Below are 19947 nucleotides of genomic sequence, written 5' to 3'. Positions count from 1 at the left end.
CATCTTCTGTACTTTGCATTATTATTCATGGGGAGACGTTTTCAGTATATGGTGGGATGGGGTTGTGAGGTTGCTTCATTCACTATGTATGGAAAACATCTCCCAGTGCATGATGAGATTTGCCCTAAGGCATGCTTTATGGAGGATTCAATCAGTGCAAAGCCTGTTCGAATAATCATCATAGCCTTGTATTGAGATATTTCCGATGCAAGACCGTAAAGGCTGTTCGAAGTTCGGATCACATGTGGGGGCGCCCATGTGAATATATTCCCAACGTGCGGCTGCAGTGGCTAATTGGGACAGCGTTGGTAGCAGGTCTCAGTTTCGTTTCATGGTGAGATGTGCGGTGTCTGATGACGTTGAGAGAGTATTGGAACGTGTTTTGTTTGCAGGTGATCACAACACAACGCGATTTGTTCCCAATTTGTTCCCAATCATCGGTCCCCCTGTATCAAAGCATCAACAATCCCCAACCCAACGCGATCAATAGCCCCCTCGAGCTCAGTTGCAGAGAGGATAGAAAAAGATTAAAGATGGATGCCCTTCAACAATCTCATAGATTCATGAGACCACCAACGGTGGGAGCACCACCATCACCATTTACACCACAGTCATCCATGGCCGACCTCCAGCCCAGACCATCACCGCCTCAGGGGCTTTGGTACTCCGGTCAATTCCAGTACCAGTCTTCGCAGCCTCCGCCGCTTCCTCCATATCACCATCAACAACAGACGCCGCAGTGGCCCCCTCATTCCGATCACCATCAAATTTATCCAACGCCCCACCACAACTCCGTTCCACCGTATCCTGGGCAGCCTCAGCACAACCAGTATCCTCTCCCTCCTCGACCACACCTGCCACCACCTCCTCCTCCTCACTACCACCATTCCCTGCATCCTCAAGGTTATGCTCAGTCCAATCAGGTACTCAATTCATACTCTGAACTATGTTGAGCTGTTAGGGTTAAATGTTTGTTTTTTTAATCACAAGCTCTCTTTCTCTCATTCGTTTTGCTCAAAATTCCCTTGTTTTTGAATATGTTGTCTCGCTTGTGGATGGAGAAAGGATAAGTCGATTGATTGTATGCTTACCATTGCAGAGCTAGACTTCGTCGCATTTCTTATCTGTTTATTTGTTTATGTCAGTAAAGGAATGTTGGGCTTTATAGTGCATCTGGGTGGAACGTATTAAATTTTCCCATTCTTTTCTCGCTAAATTGTTTTGGACGTTATCACTTGACGAATGGGTGGATTTAGAATTTGTATTTTTTTTTTCCTCCCCTTCCACTGATACTGTAATGTTATCATGTCTTCCTAACTTGTTTCAAATTTATTGCTACTAGATTTCGTTCTTACTGGGTATGAAATGCTGTATGATGATTCAAAGATGTCATATGGCTCATTTCATCATTTCCATTTTTTTTTTTTTACTGTGGGCAGGACGTACTTGATATAATTACTCTCTCATCTTAAGGCGTCCTTTATGGTGTAATAAACATATGTTCCCATAAACAAATTAACAGATAAGAAAGGCGACAAAATTATGGTAGAACAGACTAGATCAGAAATTAGACTTGCAGCTGTATCTTCGAATAAAAGTAAATGTGCAAAAGATATGGCTCAGACTTGGGGTTTCCCTCTGCCTGTTTTATAGAAGACCTGGTATCATCCCATGGTAAATATAGCGTGTTCAACATATTGGCAACCTGGCATTAATGCATGAAAGGGATGCGTGATCTCTAGATTTTAGATAGGTATAATAACTTCATTGTGTTGGAGGGTTTCTTAACTACGTTGGAGGGCCGTTAAGGTCCTCCACTAATGGAATCCAACGTTCAACTTAAAGAGGGTCTGGAGTAAAGAAGCCCCAAAACTTCCAGTTCCTGATAGGCTTTTATGCCTATTCAATGTTAAGCTTTCCCTATAGCCTCTGAGCCACCACTTAGCTTAAAAAAACCAAAGTTAGGTCCGTATCCAGTCCACTTCACCCAAGACTCCAGATAGCTGGGACCCACATTGGGTAATATCCTTTACAATTCATCATATTTGAAGTCAAGATTAAAGCATTTAAATGCATGGAGTATGTTTCTCCAGTGATATTTGATTTCTCACCTATTTATTGATTTTTGGGCTACAATTGTGATTGCATTGTGGTGCTTGATAATACATATCAAGTTCACAGATAATATAACAGATTTTTGAGTATATTTTTCTCTCTTTTACTCATCTCTTTTTGGACCTCCAACTTCCAAGTTTTAACATGAATGGTGGGATGGTTTGGTTCTGCTCAATTTATTTCACATCGGTTATTTTTTAAAGATTCATAGTGGACATTTATGTAATAATGCCTTATTGGTGAATCCAAATCTTTATATTCTTTTAAAAAAAAGGTACCCTTTTTATTGAATCTATATAGTTCCAAACATAAATCAATTTTATAGTGCATCGTCGTATTATGTGGAATTGTGATCATATTCGATCACCTTGATTCAATCACCAATACTTTATATCCTTCCGAAAGTGTACTTGCTTATGGATGCTATAAGATACACTTATAATACAAATGCTAAATTTCATGGATTCAACATTTTTTATATTTTATTCTACTTCGTTTAGCTGTGCATTGGTTATTGTTATTGGATATTATATTCCTAAGGCGATACAGAGTGGTGTTTCTTAATTTATTCTTATATTGTTACTCATTTTTATTTTATTCTTGAATGCTTGTAGACATGGGGAAACCCAAATTGGGCTCACCATCAAAGTTGGGAATATTCAGGTTAGTTATAGTTTTCTATTTGGTTCTTTATGTTGCTTTTCTTCAACTTATTTTTTCCCTTCCCATGTTTTATGCGGGTGACTATAACTTATTTTCCATCTATCAAATTCCTATTCCATAGCTATATATATGCAGTCTGAGAGGGAAAAGTATTAGGTATTAAGTAATTGTATTTCTGTTGAACTTTCTGAAACATTTCCATTTAACTCTCTGCCTTTTGGTGTTATCTTAATTTTTTATACCCAGAGTTCCTTTGCTGAAAGCAAGTTGCTTGTATTATATACAGCTTAGATGTTTTATTATGAAAGCTCAACTAAGAATCTAACTTGTTGGAGATTAGTTTTTCTTTGTTGTTTGCATTCTTTTCATCAAATGGTTGAAAACATCATTTTTATGAAGAGGAAGGGAGAGCAGTCTAGGGGAGGATGTTTTACACAGATGGCATCCTCTGGTAGATTTAAAGCACCAGTTTTCTCAATTTCCACTAACGTGCTTAGCAAGCAAATATAATTAACTCAGAAAATAAATTTGGGGTTGAATAGTAACTTTTCTTGGGGAAAGGTAGGCACATTTGGGGTTAATGGAACTTTAAAGGAAGATCATGGTTGCCAAGTGTGCAATTTATTTAGAGTGGATCCAGTAGTGGAGTGACCTGATCTCGGTTTCTCAAATTGCTATGCTCAACCAATGAGGTTGGACCAGTTAGCACCTGTTCAATTAAATAACCATGTTGATGGTGTGATTGGTGCATCTTCTTCTTTGTTTTAGCAGCCTCTCCCAGAAGAGTTTGGGATTCAAGAAGCAAGGTTCTAGGAAAATTAACAGTGATGGAAAAAGGAAGGAACTGCAGATGTTATCTCTCTTTAGTGGCGGTGGAGCTGCAAGAGATACTTTGAATCAAGGTGAAAAGGAAAAGGGGTTGGAAGTCTTTAAGGTTCTTGATTGTGCAAATTCTCGTGTGGCAAGAGATGGGAAAATTGATCTGGATCTTTTGAAGGCAGGGAGTCCTATATCACTGGAAAAGAGAGATGCGGGGGATCTACAAAAGAGTTCTGACAAAAAGATTGGTGAGGGGAGGCAACTTGAAGATTTTCAAATAAGTGTCTGGATTTTGAAGGGGCAGAAGTCAGAGGTGAGAAGGAAAAAACTAGAAAGGAGGTAAGGTTGGTCAACCCAGAGGATAAAAACAGAGTCTGAACTTGTTGGTAACAAGAAGAATGAGGTAAAAATGTACCAGAGGAAAAAGTAGTACAGAACAAAACCATTATAAGAAGATGGAGAAGGTAAGACTGAAGAAAGAAATTCTGACCTTAAGGATAATGATGATTCATTGAGGGAATCTTCAGAGGATGATGTTAACGTTGATGAAACACATGAAGTTACTGCAGTGATCATGGCAAGATGCGTGGGCACCATATTGGTGGAAGCCCTACAACTGGAGTTTCTTGTGCTTGTATGACCATTACAAGTCGGCACATCCAGAGACCTGCATGGGCACCGAGAAGATTGACTGTTGTTCTCTACATTTACACCTCTGAACTTCAGAAGAGAAAGGAAGTCGAACTTCTGTAAGATGGTTACTTTGCTCTGCATTACTAGATTCTACTTCAGGGAATTGAATGTGCCAACACTGAAGTAGAACTGCAACACCTGCTGGCTTGATTGCATTGTGTAGAGCCAAACAGACTTCATTTGCCAGTCTCTGTGGGTCTTGAAGTCTCTTGGCAAAGACATCAGCCACCCTGGAGAGCTTGCTTAGGCCTACCACCCGTTGCCCAGATGGAACATAACCAACATGGCACTTAACCTGAAATGGTAGCAAGCATGATTCACAGTAGGAGAAGAGGTCAAGGTCTCGAACAACTACAAGTCCACCTGCTCCTCCTGCATGCCCAACTCCATTATACAGGCCAGCTTCAGGGAACAAAGCACCTTGCACGATATCCTTTACCTTCTGTCTGTAACCTCTTGTTCCCTCTTGAAGGGCTTTGGCAACACGAAGTGGAGTCTTCTTGAGACCTTCTCTATTAGAATCCTCGCCCAAACCCTGCAACAGAACCTTGACGGCATCCTCGATGACGGCAGTCTCCGATTTGTGTTATAGATCCAGCTTAAGAGACTCTACCTTCACTCCATTCTCAAGGTTTCCATTAAAATGCCCCTCATCCAAAGCGCCATTGACAGACAACGAATCCCCACAAACTATAAAACTACACCGACCCAAATCAGGAATGGAACACAGAACCACTGAACCAATTGGCAAACACAGAACACAGAACCACTGAATCCCTACAAACTATATAACTTTCTGAGTGTCTAATTGCTGTGTACATCTCCTCATGTACCTCTTTTTTTTGAATAAAGTTAACCTTTTTTCAAAAAAAAAAAAAAAAACACACACACACACATGAAGTTGAAGGGGCAATTGATTTTAAGACAATTGGCAAATACAGAGGTGGAGGTGAGCAAATTTTTGGGTTTGCTACTGATCAAAAAGAAAAAAAAGGTTTTTCTTTATATTGGTGGGGAGGAATGTGCAAGAGAAGGTAAGACTGAAGAAAGAAATTCTGAGTTTAAGGATAATGATGATTCATTGAGGGAATCTTCAGAGGATGATGTTAATGTTGATGAAACACATGAAGTGATTTTGAGACAATGGTAAATACAGAGGTGGAGATGAGCAAATTTTTTGGGTTTGTTTTATATTGGTGGGGTGGAATGTGCAAGGGAAGCTTTCAAGAAAATGGAAGAAAAATTTGGTGTGCCTAGGACATGGAGGAAGAACAAAAACCAGGAGCCTGGGGTGGAGTGTGACAAAGCAGTGAGCTTTGATGATCAAAGTGGCCTGGGATCAGAAGGGACTAAGGTTTAGGAGAACAGTGAGTTGGAGGCAGATCAGTTTGGAAAAATGTGGTTATGGAGCTAGAGAGAGATAATTCTATGAATTCGAATTTCATTGAGAAGAATCCTAATGTGGTAAGATGTTTCCAAAATCAGTGAAATTACAGAACTGTTCAGGTGTTGAAGGTCTTTGTGATTGTGGATGTGATTATTGGGTGTTGGGCCTACAAGGAAAGTTAAAAAATCAAAGAGTTGACAAGAAAATTATGGAGGCCAGTGTTCAAGATCTTGAAAAAGCAGAGTAAATGTTTGTCTTTTAGCAGGTTAGTGGGGCTTGGGTTGAACTTTTGCAGCTTAATTCTGGGTTGGTTTTGTCCTTTTGGAGGACTAAGGACCTGTATGGTTTGCAGGAATAGGGGCTTGAAATCGGAGTTGGAATGGGCCATTCCAGTTCCAACCATTTGATTGGGCGCAATCAAGAATCCCATTCCCATTCCTAGTGAATGGCATTCCCCCATTCGAGGGAATGTCCATTTGCTCCCCCTCCCTTGGGAATGAAGTCCCATTCCAGCTGTTTTCAATTCCCATTCCGATTGTGAGCCAAACGGACCCTAAGTTTTGAATGGGTAAATTTCTGTATACTTTCTTGGGTCTTTGGGTATTTTTTTTCTTGGTAGAGGGAGGCTGTTTTCTGAGTTGGCTTTTTCTTGGGCTGGGTGATAACTTGTCACTTTTGTTGTATTCTCCTTCCTTTGTCTTAATATATATATTTTTTAGTTTATTATCAAGAAAAAAAAGGAAGGGAGGGTTGTCAATAGGCCCCAAAATTAGAGCAAACCTACCAGTTAACACTATATACCATTTACTGATGCTAATTCTATGCCATTGTCCCATTGCTTTATATGACAGTAATGGGCAGATATCATGACTGGGATAAAGTTGCAATATCTCCATACAGTCAAGTTCAAGACTGCCTCACTGCCTATTGATCGAGATAAAAAGTTCAAGACTTACACTGATAAAGATAAAATGCTCTATATAGCTAGAGCACAATTTAAGAGTTTTTGATCAATCAAAGCTTAGAGGTAGAAAGGCTGGTTGGGAAAATTGAGAGGTGCATGATTAGGTATACTGAAGGAGTTCTCACTTCTCAGTTTTGGGGCCAAATCAGTTTTCAAGCAATTGGGAGGAAATTCTGTTTGAAGATATTGTTTGTAAGTAAATAGTGTTATACTTTACATTTGTTTAGTTTCTTCCACTCAGAGTAGGCTGGAATTATACCTTATGTAATATCTTTTGTAATCTCTTTTGAGGGAATCTCTCCTTCCTTTCAAGTAATACAATCATATCTGTTTATCAAAAAAAAGAAAAAAGAAAAGGATAAAAAAGATGAAGACTTCCTTAAAGGTATTTATATAGCTTTTCGAGTAAAGCTCAGGCTTACACCCTCTACACAACGGGGGGTAGCCCATCCCCCAACCCATAACCCCCCAACCCAGGTGCAGGCGGGATTCGATCCCAAGTCTCCACTACGACCAGCAGGAAACTTACCAACCAGCTGATTGGCACCTTGCCATTATAAAGGATGTTACCTCCATGCTCATGATGGTTAGGTAGGATCTTACTTCTAGGATCAGTGTCTAAACCTTCACATCCTCTCTTCAAGTCCAGGGGAATCTTTATCTATGTGGTAAAATGATTCTCAAGTTGGTGGTTTAAAACGAACAATATAGATTCTTGGCAGTATAGGAATTTAATAAGAGAAGATAGGAAAAATTTGCTTGTATCAACAGATCAGCTAATAAATATCTTGGTTGACTCATTGGCAAGACAAGGAGTCACCAGAAGCAAACTATTTTGGGGAGAAACTTCCTGGGGATGTTACTTGTTTTTATGACAAGGGATCTGCAAATGGGTTATGGAGCTAGACTAGTCTAAGTTGTAAGGGGTGTTTTGGCACACTTTAATTGTATTTATTTCTTTTTCTAATGTTAATAAAATTCTCTTTATTTACTGATCCAAAAAAAATCTTAATCTGTTCAGTTGATTGTTAGCCAGGAGATACAGTAGAAGATTGACTTCCTGGTCATTTAATACCTGCTAAAGCTTGGGCTATATGAAACTGTTAGAAAAAGAAATCAGTAAGCCTGTTGTCAAGAAAGTTTATCAAAAAGAACACATGGAACAAAGCCAGCTATGCAAGATACAAGTGGGAATCTTGATTCTTGAAATCTTGAATTGTTACAACTACCAATTGTACATCTATAAATGAAGGCCAAGGCAATAAGAAAGACAGCTTGTTTCAACCCAGAAAACCTCCCTGTCGCTCCCTCCCTTCTCTCTCTTTCTTCTCAAGGTCACACTATTTCGAACTAGTGTCTGTGTTCGGCAGAAACCCAACAGTAACTTTGTTAGCCACCATCTCTAGGCACCTATTGGATTGTTGCTGCCTAGCTACCATCATGTTGTACAAAGGAGGAGGAAATGCCTTACAGCGAGGCATACTACCAAAATGGTCGTCTCCCCACATCCCTTATTCCAACCTCAACGGATATATGCTTCTTGAAGGTGGATAGTTGTTTCATAATACCATGCCAAACACCATATTAGAAAGGATTAATGCCAGAAAGAGTATCCCATCTAAGTTGGATAAATGTTATTGGTATTGTTGTTTTAGTTTTTTTTCCCATTTTGTTGTTATTGTATTTTTTTTTCATTTTATCACATAATATATTATGACTCTAATCTATTTTGACCTATTTTTTTCTCTGAAGTTTTAAGACACAAAGTACCTGGAATCAATTTTGCATGTGTTTTGTTTTGCAGATGGAAACATTTCCCATAATAATGAGGAAGATTGGGCTGCCAGGGCCAGGGCATGGGCGGCAGCCAAAGCAGCAATGGAGAATCAGCAGAATCAGCAACCTCAGTTGCAGCTTCCTCCAGTTGGAAAATCAGAAGATCCCAGTAATATGTATCATGATCAACAACATCAGAATGTTGATCCTCATAGCACTGATATTCAACAACCATCACTTCTTTCTTCAGGCCATCAACAGTTCTCAGTTTCTGCCACGAATCTCCACAGGCCACCTTTAGATCATTTCCAGGAGTCCTCTCCCTTCAGCTCTCGACAGTCTTCTTCGTATGTTTCAGATGGGCATATACCATTTATGTCTAGAGAGGGTGCTTTGGTTGAAGGTTCAACTCCCGTATTTCCTCATCAAGGAAGTGTTCCTACTAGCTCATCTATTTATCAGCAGGAGGTACCTTCTAGTTATTCTTCCATTTCAGGTAATGCTTCATTTAGCAATTTGCATGTGATAATTATGTGCAAGAACTGCTGCTGTTTTACTTGGTTTTGCTTATTAGCTGTATCTGTAAAATTGTATCGTAACTAACCTCTCAAAATTCTTTAAATAATATCATTGATCAATAGGGACTTTTTATAGATCCATTGTCAATGTTCAATCTTTTGCTAAGTTCTTTTGCACTGGCATCATTATTCACTTGGAGTGTATGGGTTCATCATTATTTTTTTTATACATGATTTTTCAGTTGATAAAATATTGTGAAAGAGTTGCTTCATTAGGTCAGATAGTAGTTAGAATAGCAATACATCACTTGTAATTATCTGTTTAGATTAGAGGCATTATTGGTGCTGACCTTGAGACTAGTAAAATATTGTATTGCCTTTTCGTTTGTGGTTCTAGCCTTCTAGGTACATCTTATGACTGCAGCATGTGGAACTAATCTGCTATTTCTCTTAAATCTTTTGCATTTAGTTCACTCTATTGTGAAAGCTCTTTTTTTTTTTTTAAATATTAGGTGATTCTGATATTTGTATTAATACCAAAAGCTGAAAAGAAGGTAATCAACTGCGCCAATAAGTTATTGATAAAACAAACTGCGCTAATAGGTGATAAAGTGAGAGAGAGTAGGCTAAGATGGTTTGCCCATGCATAGAAGATCACCAACCCCAGTTAGAGGAAGTGATTTGTTACACATCCAAGGGGCTAGAAGAGCTTGGGGTAGACCAAAATGAACATGGGTAGAAGTGGTAAGAAATGATTGAAGCACTAACAATTTAACAGTGGATATGATTTTAAATAGAATGGATTGGCGAAACAGGATTCATGTAGCCAACCCCATATAGTTGGGATAAGGCATGGATGATGAAAAGAAAGCAATCAACCGTATTGCATATACAATGAGAAGCTATGTAATGGAGATAACCAGACTTCTCCAAAAGCCAAACCACTAAAATATATATGCCAGTACTAAGAAGTTTGTGTAGAAAGGACTACATAAGCTTGTGAATCTACCTTCCTGGGATTCTTTAGGATAGAGAACCAAGAGGGCAAGGATTAAATTTTCATGATATGTACTCTCATCTAGTAAAACAATAAATAATTAGAGGATAAGCACAATGTTGAACTAGCAAATTCTGTTTGCTGGTCAATATTGAAAAATAAAATGAACAGAGTCAGCAGGAAATTTTATGGTGCAGTCTTTTGAGGCTCATTGAATCAACTATGGTGTTCTCAGGTTGACATGCTGCTTAATTGCATTGCTTTCTTAGGTAAAATAGATAATTGTTACATTATAGAAAAGGTTAATAGTTTCGAAGAGAAATTGCATTTTATGTTTTACTGCATGAACAGTAGGTCATAAGGTTGCCCTCGTATAGTTGTATGTTCTAAATTGCTCCCAAACTCAGATTTAGTGAATATGAATCACATTTTGATGGTGTTTTATGTACATTTGTAACTTCAAGCATTTTCATTTGTTTATCTTATTCTGTCACATTTATTTATTCAAATAGATGCCTCTCTGATGTCTACCTTGATTTATTTGTGTAAATAGTGTATCTCTGATGTAGCTGGGTTCTATCCCTAGCAACTTGCCCCCCCCCCTCCTCAATTTATTTATATATGTATTTCCCCTCTTTGATGCTTCACCATGAAGTGTTATAATTCTCTTTTAATTTGTAATTGTATTCATCATAGGCCTAAATATTTGAATAGGAAGATAAGCTTGTTAGCTCTTGTGTTGGTAGCTTTGGGTTTTCTTCCCCAACATTCCCCCCAGTTGAGACAAAAACTTACTATGTCTTCTCATGGATGGACCATCTCCTTATGTGATGTCATTTCCTATGTACTATGTACTTTTTCATTAATTCATTGGTAGCTTATCTTAATTTGAAGAAATTTCTGGCAAATCTAATATTTATGGGAACCTAAAGTAATGGATGTTGGTGGTAAGGTAGCTGTTTTAACACATTCCATTGGATCAAGTAGGTAAGGCACATGGTTTCCCTTTTGAGGGAATTCATATGTAATTTACACTAGGTGGAATCTAGAAGCTGACCTTTTGTCAAAATTGTCAGATATGTGAGAATATGGTATTGGAGTTGGAATGAATTTCTTGCATCAAAATCTGTCTACTTGCTACTGAGACGTAATTCTCTCATTTCCATCAAAGTCAAATTAGTTGATTGGCTCACTGGCTTTTGGGGTTGAGCTGACAGCTGATGTGTATTGCAGCCTTCATAGTTATATTCTAGTTTTTTTACTTCCCATATGGTCCTCAAAGTTCATTGATAAGAACTTATGATATGCACTAACCATTTATCCCTGAAAGTTACATACACGTGAGAATGCTTTCCCCATTTAATTTGATATGCACTCCATATGTTGTAATCACATGGTGGTTGACATGGATGAATCGATTTCTAAGTTATTAGAGGTCTTGAGTTTTTAGCAAAATTTTTGGACATGTACAAGAGATCATAATGTGTTTTAAGAGATTGTATTTCTCAGATTCTTTTTCTCTGTCATGTCTCTTTCTGCATCCATGTGTGTGATAAATACCACCAAAATAAATAAATTTCTTGTTAGCACTTAGCAGAGTAAGTAATGCAAAAGCAAACAGCTGGCAGTGATACAAAAGAGAACAGAACTTATTGTGGTTTATATATCCAAATACAGTTGTGGTTCTGAGAATGTTGGTGTTTAGTTTGCACTTTTGCGAGCAGTCTGTCATAGAATCAGAAAGTCTGTTTCTATTGCTGCATGATAACATGCAGAAGGTGGAAAGATAGTCTGCATAGGTCCTGAAGAGTGGTATTTGGTGGACAACTCGGGCTGTTTCCGCTACTTGATCTTCTAGCTTTTGACTTTACACTCTAAATAGCAGGTAAAGAGGTTGGGAATCCAAACAGCCAGTTACACAAGCCACCTTTGCCCATATCATCATGCGAGGAAGGACATCATGTGCAATCTACATTGCCTACTGTCGGTAGATCAATTTCAGCAGAACAACCTCCTTTTGTGCATGGTGATCAGTCTGCTGAATCAACAGCTGTTTTGAGTGATAGACCGTTAGAGTTTACACCAAGGTTTAATCATGAGCATGATGTATATTCACAACGTACTTATATCCATCCTGATCCATCAGGAGCTGTAGGCAGTGTGGACTCTATTGCAGCTGTGCCCTCTGCACATGCTTGGAATCCTTCAGTTCCTCTTGGGGCAGTATATCCACCAATTCCACCAGTCCCAGCAGGGCCACAGGTTTGAGTTTTTCATATGTATAATTTGCTTGATTCTTATGGTCTTGATCTAAGAATGCTAATTCCTGCTTCATTTTCAGTTTGATCCTTCTCTTGTTGCATCTCCTGTTTCTGGACATGCTGCACCAATCTTTGGCAGGATGCCTGGATCAGGGTTTCGGCCCACTATTCCAATGGCCAGTGCACCCTTTGGTATGGCTGCAGGAACTGCTGTTATTCCTCCAACCACATTTCCTGGAGACATGAATGGGGGTCTTAATGTCTTGGAACGCCCCAAAAAGGTAGTAATTCATCTGATGATTATGTTTTGAGCAATTGCTGAATGGCAATTGATTTGGGTTCTGCAAAAATTTCAGGCTTCAGTACCCAATTGGCTTAGAGAGGAAATAATTAAGAAGAAAGCTGCCATTGCTAGTTCTGTTCAGGAGCAACCTGAAGAGGATCCTTTTCGACCTGTTGGTGATGAAGGTGTTGATAAACCTTTCAGGAAAGATGATCAAGCAGATAGCAAAAGCATCGATTCTTCTAGATCAACTGAGGATGATGATGAGGTTCTTTCATTTTCTCCTTGACATTTCTTAACCATAATTGTTTATCAACTCTTTTTGTTTTCTCTGTGAAGGCATGTGAGGTATTATCGTTGGTATATAATTCTTGTAGAAATTAGCAACTTTTATAGAAAATGAGCACTCTTTCCTCCCATTTTGTATCCATGTAGGATGATGTGGAAGCAGCAAGGACAGCAGCAATCAACCAAGAAATAAAGCGCATCCTAACTGAAGTTCTTTTGAAGGTTGTAACTGCACTAAAAACAACGGTGTGTTGCATTCCTATGTTCTCTGTAGTGCTGAATTTTATGTTTTGGACAGGTTACTGATGATCTGTTTGATGAGATTGCTACAGAAGTTCTCACTGAAGACGATCTGACAGTTGAAGGTATGTGTAACATTCTAATTGTCTTATATTTCCATTACAGAGGAAGCATATTACTTCATTGTGGATCTTGTATCTATTCAAATTAGTGGAGCCTTTTCCCGAATTTATGCATGGGGTTGGCTATGTGAATCCTGATCCAGTATCACACACTATCAAGGGTCTTCTTGTCCAATTCCATGGATAATTTTTCAGTATTTCATGCTATTCCTTTTTTGGCTTGTTCTAAGCATGAGTTTGTATCAGATCACCTATCACTGGTGTAATGGCATTCCATGCACATATTGAAAACATCTTGGTGTACTATCTTTAATTTTATGATTGATTGAGGAATTCATGCATTTCTATGGCTATACTTATTTCTATTCTTGTCATTCGTCCATCTCAGCATTCCTGTTTGCGGTACAACCATTTTATGGACATATTGCTTTATGGTATCTCCAAGCTGCTCTGTGCAACATTGCTGTCCTCATAAGCCATCTTATAATAACACTTCTTTTTGACATGTGCACATGCATCTATTCTTCTTATCCACCCCTGCTATGGTTGTGTGGGCAATATAAATGTACTCTTGAATATCTCCTTCGCTGTGGTTTTCAAACAAATATAACATAAATGGTTACTTTGAGGCTTCCATTGTTTGTAATTCTAATTGTATCTTTGTCTCCTGTTACTGCTAAACATGTACATCTTTTTTTTCCTCTGGTGTTAGTCCTAATTAAAATATTTTGATTGTTTATATGAAATTGATCTACCTGTTTCAGTTCATAACAACTCAGATGCACCAAATCAGAAGGCATTACCATCTCCTCCAGTAGTTGTGACTCCCAAGGCTTCTGCAAAGGTTCTGATTCCAGTTAAGGCAAAGGAGGCTGAATCAAGTGAAGTCAGTGGGAAATCTAGTTCTAGCTCTCCTGGAGATGTACTGGGACTTGCAAATTATGCCTCTGATGAGGATAATGATGAGATTCAAAGCTCCACCATCCCCAATAGGCTTACAGATGCTCTGCATCAGCAGTCAACAAATGGTAAGCTTGTAGAAGATATGCCTGATGCAGTAGGCAATGGCGGTTCTCTAGCAGAAACTGAAAGGTCCAGTGGAACTCGAGTGGACATGGAGCCTGATCACTTGAAAACAGGCCCAAACGGGGATTCATTTAAGTATGTAGTTGACAATTGTCTGGGTGTCAATGGGTTGCATAAGGATATGGATTATGGGAGTGATGGGCATCCAACAACTGCTCCCAGTGTTGTCTCTGGAATCCTGGAAGATAAGATCAACACCAATGGAGAAAAGATGCTGCAAACCTCAAATGCTTTTGAGTCAAAAGGTACTGGTGGAGGAAAGTACCATATGAAACCTGATCTGGTGCATGCAAGTGTTAGTATTAAGAACTCACTTAAGGATGCTTCTCATGGCAGAGAAGCTGGAAGCAAATCAGACAAGAACGATGGATCTGGAACTAGGAGTTCTGGGAGTAAGGATTTTGCCAGAGAGGCTGAAAGTAGTAAGAGTAAAACATCTGAGAAACATTCTAATTCCACTGATCATAGGAGAAGAGATGAAAGACATCCAAAAAAGGAAAAGATGGATGACAGGAATGCCTCAAAAGAGAGGATGAAGGATCGAGGAATTAAATCAGAGAAAAAAGTAAAGGAATCTGATTTCAGAAAGATTTCGACTCATGTCAATAGTAAGGATGAACGAGAGGAAGTTGAGAAAGATAAAAGGTTTAGTGTCAAAGAAGATAGTAACAGGAAAAGGGAATTGGCAAAGGATGACAGGGGAGATAGATTGAGGCATAAAGCTGCAAGAGAGGACTTGCACAGGCATAAAAGACGGCACACTTCTTCAATTAGCACTAGGGGTAGAGATAGCAGAGAGAATACAGTAGGCAGTCATTCCAGTGATTCAAGTGATGATGTTTCGGAAGATTCAAAGCACCAAAGGTTCAAAACTAGATCCTTGACTACTTTCCCTTCTCTTCTGTTCCCACTTTCATGCGGTTTTTTACAGTCTTCTATGCAGGAACCCACATTCAAAAAGGCGCAGCTCATCACCATCACCTATCAGGTCTAAGCGAAGGTACTTTTTCTCCACTTGATTTCATGTTTTCACAAGGCCTGTTGAAACCCTGGTAGGTTTATATTCTAGTTGGTGCAGGATTTTTACACATGGTGATTGAATTGACAGAATTGGTATATATGGACCATACACCTAACCCTCCATTACAGAGCAAGTTCTTTCATTATTTTTTTCCCGATAAGTAGAGCAAGTTCTTTCATTAGGGGCCAAAGAACTGCTTCTTGTCCTGCCCTTCATTTAAATTGGAAAATTCATTAAATACCACTTACATAGAAGCATTCTGGTACATGATGAGGTATTTTGCTGTTATGGTTGAGGGAGCTACAGTCCGTAGTTTTCTGGGAGATGGTAGCCATCCTGATGAAAACAGCCACATCATCCCTGAACCTTGCACATGAGCCATTCTGATGAAAACAGCATGTTGTGTCTGAATGAATAAATTAACTAGGCCTGTCATCATTTTCCCAACTTGGGGGGAGACAATAATATTTATGGTTGAGGGAGCTATAGTCCATAGTTTTCTGTCAGATGGTAGCCATCCTGATGAAAACAGCCATATCATCCCTGAACCTTGCACATGAACCATTCTGATGAGAACATGTTGTGTCTGAATGAATAAATTAACTAGGCCTGTTGTCATTTTCCCAATTTGGGGGGAGACCATCAGAATTCAGATTTATACAAATTTGTATAAGGATTACTCAAAAAATTTTCCCAATTATTTTAGAAAGCTTATGTTGGTTTTCATCTTCCAGTCATCCACTTGGACCTGTACAGCACCAGTGTCGGTGATCCTTTCAGTTGTGCATTGGTGGTACTTGGGCAGGTGGAATTTTATTGTATGATAAATGTAGTAGTTGTATTATTAGAAACATTTTTGTAGTGGCTCAAATCTGGTAGATACTGTAATCCTCAGTACAGGAGAAAAGCAAATATAGCTTTGGTGTATTGGGTAATGTAGTTGCAAGCCTGTAGGTGTGGAATTGGATAGTATTAGTTAAGTGCTTCATATTGGTTGTTACTGTGCAAATTCACCTCTTGAAACCATAATCGGATGATCATGGACCATTGCTTGTTTCCCTTCCAACTGTTGGTAAAATATTGATGGGTATTGGTAAGATCACTTGGTGAAACTTTCCTGTTCAAAGGCCTAATGTATTGAAACAATTGTGGTGCAGGGAGTTGATTTCAAAGAGTCAGGGCAAGATTACATTGTATAGCAAGACACTATTGATACACATACATATACACACACTATTGATACACATGTATGGATACCGAAAAGGGAAAACAATAACAGGTGGGGGGAATAGGAATTGGGGAGGAAATGGGTATAGTTTTACTACCTGAACCCAGATGTTGGATTGTAGTTTCACCAACTATGGCTGCGGCAAAAGTCTTGATAATCCATTTGGGATCTAATCTGATCTGATTAAGGTTTGACTTTGACTAAATTTTATATGATCGCACACACACATGGATAGTATATGATTGTATAATGTTCATAGTTAATAAATTCAGTGTTATATTTATATAAATTTATAAATTTGTTATGTAAGTTAAAAGGTGATTAATTTTTTTATCTTTTATTTTTTTTTTCTTTGTTAAGATGATGATAAAACAAACTTGGATCTAATCTGAATCTAATCCAAGACCCTAGATCTGATACAATTTTGGATCAATCTAGATTTAAGTTTTAGATAATCAGATTGGAGTTGGATGTGGCTGGATTGAAATCTAACCTAATTACAACCTAATCAGAATATCAGTTATCACCAACCCAATGGGAGCTGAAGATAAAGCTCCAGCACTGAAGGAGAAGAACCTTGTTGAGGAGTAAAGTATGTTGGCAGAGTGAAATTCCAAATATTTCTTGTCAATCTGGGGGAGAAGAGTCCATAACTAGTTTCATGGAACATAGAGTTTTCTTTGTGGAAGAATTCCACAACGAGCTTGAAAAAAATATCTTCAGGTGAAAACATGATAAAAAAAAAAAAGAAATACGATCTTGGAATTTTCTGCGGTTCCCAATTAGTTCACATACTTCATTGCTGGGGCAAGGGCCAACTGGTCGCTGTACCAGCATGTGGTGCATTCACTGAAACACTGGGTTTGTTGGCATGCCAGCTGATAGCTCTCTATGCTATTAAGCTATTTTCTCTAATTGGGCTTCTAGAATGGGCCTTGTTCTTTGTATTGTAGGTGTTGGTTTTTGAGCATGGCCTGTTGGGGTAGAGGCTTGAACTTCTAATTCTGTGAATGCCATCCATAGTGAGGACTGACAGATTGGAATGCTTATCATTTCATTCAATACTTCATGAGTTTTATGCTACTGGTGGGGCCTAAGAAAATTATAGTCGTTTGTTATTATGTTAGTTCATATTTTACTTTTGATGGCATCTTTTCTTTTATCTAATGGGAAAATACTTGCCTGTCTTTTATTCTTTAATATGTTATGATTGTTGTCAGACGAAGAATAACTTGATGCAAACAGGTCGGTTCTTATTAAGTACCGACTTTGTACAAGGCTGACATTCTGTGTATTAAATTATGCCTTTTAACTTACCGAATCAGTATGATGGATGTTTTATAGACAAGTTTCGCGGTCACCGCATAGCAAGCACTCTCAACGCAGACATTCTCCTTACTCTTCTCTAGAGACCACCAGGTATGTTCGTGGCAGTATGCTTTTAAGATTGTTTAAGAAAAAGGTTATGAGGCATATACATGCATCATAACACTAAAGGTCTCAGGTGAAAGAATCGATTTCCTGGAACCGTCTCAGAATTTGGTTTTAACTAAAAGATGATTCTAACCGCAGGAGTAAGAGATCTCGATCTAATTCACCTGTCCGTAGGAGAAGATGATATAAAAAGCTATTTTTTTGGTGGAACCTGGAGCTCGACCGGTGTTGCTGGCTGGCTGCAGGGGGGGATTTTGGCATCTCGCATGCAGTGGAATTGTTGAGATTTGCAACCATGAGTGTTAGGAACTGCATGGATCAAATGTATTTTATTTTAGTAGATGCTTGGGCTTCCTCTGGTGCTGAACGTTAATTCAGCAATTTTCTCACCAAAGTGAAGGTATCAGGTATGGATGTTGGAAGTATGACCAATTAACCACGGGGCCGGGCAGGAGGATAAAAGCAAGGTCGTGGTATGTATGCCTCTCTGGTAGTTTGGAGGGGTGTGTGTGTGTATGTTAAATATATGAACCAGAAGGTCCAGAACCACCAAAATTTCAAATAAAAATTGTTTTTTTGTGAACTCTATAAATGCTGTCTGGGCCCACGTTTTCCTTTGGCAGCAGGTTGCATTTGAAATTTGTAGATAGCGCGTTGCACAATGCAGAGCAGAGTATCCTCTACTTGGCTTGGCTTGGCAATTCAGTGAAGCACATTATCATTATTGTGAGTAAATCCAGATTCCGGAGATGATGACAGAGGGGGCTTTGCGCCGATTTTGTTTTTCGAAACAAAAACCACAGCCGTGTTTATTAAAAATTTTGGGGTTTCACAATGTGGCAGTTGTTTTTGATTTTTTTGTTTGAATTCAAAAGCAAAAGCATACATATTGGGCAAAAGTAAAACTCCTGGAATAACCATTAATATATCACTGCCTCATCCATTTGGAATACAAGTTTTAACAGTCTTGTTAAGAAACCGGTCTACTTATTTTTATGTCCAACGCAACACATTGCCTAAATCAGGATTAATTTTTGAGTGCCAATGGTGGGGGTTGGTTTGGACTTTGGATTAATTTTTGACTTACGCATGGGTCTTACTGGGTTCGGTGCTTCGGGCCAAGATGGTTTAATCAAATTATCAAGAATTAATGGGATATGTAAATGCTGGAGAAAATTCTGTTGAATAAAACTGGAATCTAAATTTTATTTTATTCGTGTGATCAACAATTAAAGAAAAAAGGTGTGTTTTCTTTTAAATTTTATGGTAATAATATTCAGTGCAAATCTAAATTGGATGTTCGGATGCAAAATTTTTTGTGTTTGTTTGATATTAAGATACGGCGATATGCACTCTTTGACGTAAATTTTGCACTTTGCAAATTTACAATCAAGCAAATTGCAATGAAATTTCCTTTTGCTTGCTTCTTTTTTTTTTTTTTGATATTTAGGGGGAAATACGTACAACAAAACGAGTTGTAGTTTGACCCATACACCATATATACATACTCAAGCATATCCGATCTGATTCATCCATTTGCACTCTAATGTTACTCACAACCAAACAAAAAAAAAATTAAAAATTAAACATAATATAAAATAAAAAAAAAACAAAATAAAATAAAATTTCATGATTTTTTTTCACTTCATAAATAAAATAAAATTTCATGATGGTAAAACTGCAATTAGTGTTAGTAGAAGAAGTTATTTTTATTAATTTCACAATAATTCAGATGCTTCAGTCTATGTTTGCCATATGGTTTACCTTTTATTATTATTTTTCTAAATCATATTAGGCTATGCAATTGAGATCTGATCCTACTTTGCTGGATTTGGATGTTCTCCCATTGGATTTTCGAATCAGGTTGGATTGAAAAATAGGATCCATTTAAAAATCGGATTGAATTTGAATCACCCCTTATCTGATCCAACCAAAGCTGATTCGATCTTTTATATGCATGTATAAAAGATCCTTTATATATATTTGCTTTTGTTTATATAGATTATTTAATGTCTTTTTTTCCTGTTAATAATTTGTTACATTTTACATATT

General features: G+C 38.2%; 1 protein-coding gene and 1 pseudogene across 6 annotated transcripts; one reads left to right on the top strand and one right to left on the bottom strand.

Moving 5' to 3' along the window:
- The first annotated feature begins 77 nt into the window (after positions 1-77).
- LOC104593088 (cyclin-like protein) lies at positions 78-18487 on the top strand. 6 transcript variants are annotated; one of them, XR_016084355.1, is made up of 12 exons: positions 78-923; positions 2730-2778; positions 8446-8913; positions 11818-12194; positions 12274-12474; positions 12550-12744; positions 12912-12986; positions 13063-13129; positions 13891-15076; positions 15156-15212; positions 17787-17880; positions 18034-18487. XR_016084355.1 is itself a non-coding variant. In XM_088901814.1 (12 exons), exons 1-12 carry the CDS (start codon positions 354-356, stop codon positions 18077-18079), a joined length of 3366 nt encoding a protein of 1121 aa, XP_088757940.1. In that variant the 5' UTR covers positions 78-353; the 3' UTR covers positions 18080-18487. The 6 variants fall into 6 exon arrangements, 4 of the variants coding, with proteins under 4 accessions (XP_088757940.1, XP_088757939.1, XP_010251069.2 ...); XR_016084354.1 differs by having other exon boundaries at positions 15144-15212; positions 18034-18071; XM_088901814.1 differs by having other exon boundaries at positions 17806-17880.
- On the bottom strand, positions 3620-6207 carry LOC148800934 (GTP cyclohydrolase 1 pseudogene; annotated as a pseudogene).
- Positions 18488-19947: the final 1460 nt, after the last annotated feature.

The sequence above is a fragment of the Nelumbo nucifera genome, chromosome 3 (assembly GCF_055504915.1).
Source record: "Nelumbo nucifera cultivar China Antique chromosome 3, China Antique-T2T, whole genome shotgun sequence".
Taxonomy (NCBI): domain Eukaryota; kingdom Viridiplantae; phylum Streptophyta; class Magnoliopsida; order Proteales; family Nelumbonaceae; genus Nelumbo; species Nelumbo nucifera.
The sequence above is the reverse complement of the archived record's forward strand: the minus strand, read 5'-3'. Positions and strand labels throughout refer to the sequence as shown.

Excerpts from the sequence above, each read along its gene's own strand:
- LOC104593088 (XM_088901812.1), top strand. The coding sequence starts at position 354 with ATGACGTTGAGAGAGTATTGGAACGTGTTTTGTTTGCAGGTGATCACA. Across the intron at positions 12,745-12,911 it reads CAACTGAGGATGATGATGAG|GATGATGTGGAAGCAGCAAG; the intron begins GTTCTTTCATTT and ends GTATCCATGTAG. Across the intron at positions 15,213-17,805 it reads CCTATCAGGTCTAAGCGAAG|ACAAGTTTCGCGGTCACCGC; the intron begins GTACTTTTTCTC and ends GATGTTTTATAG.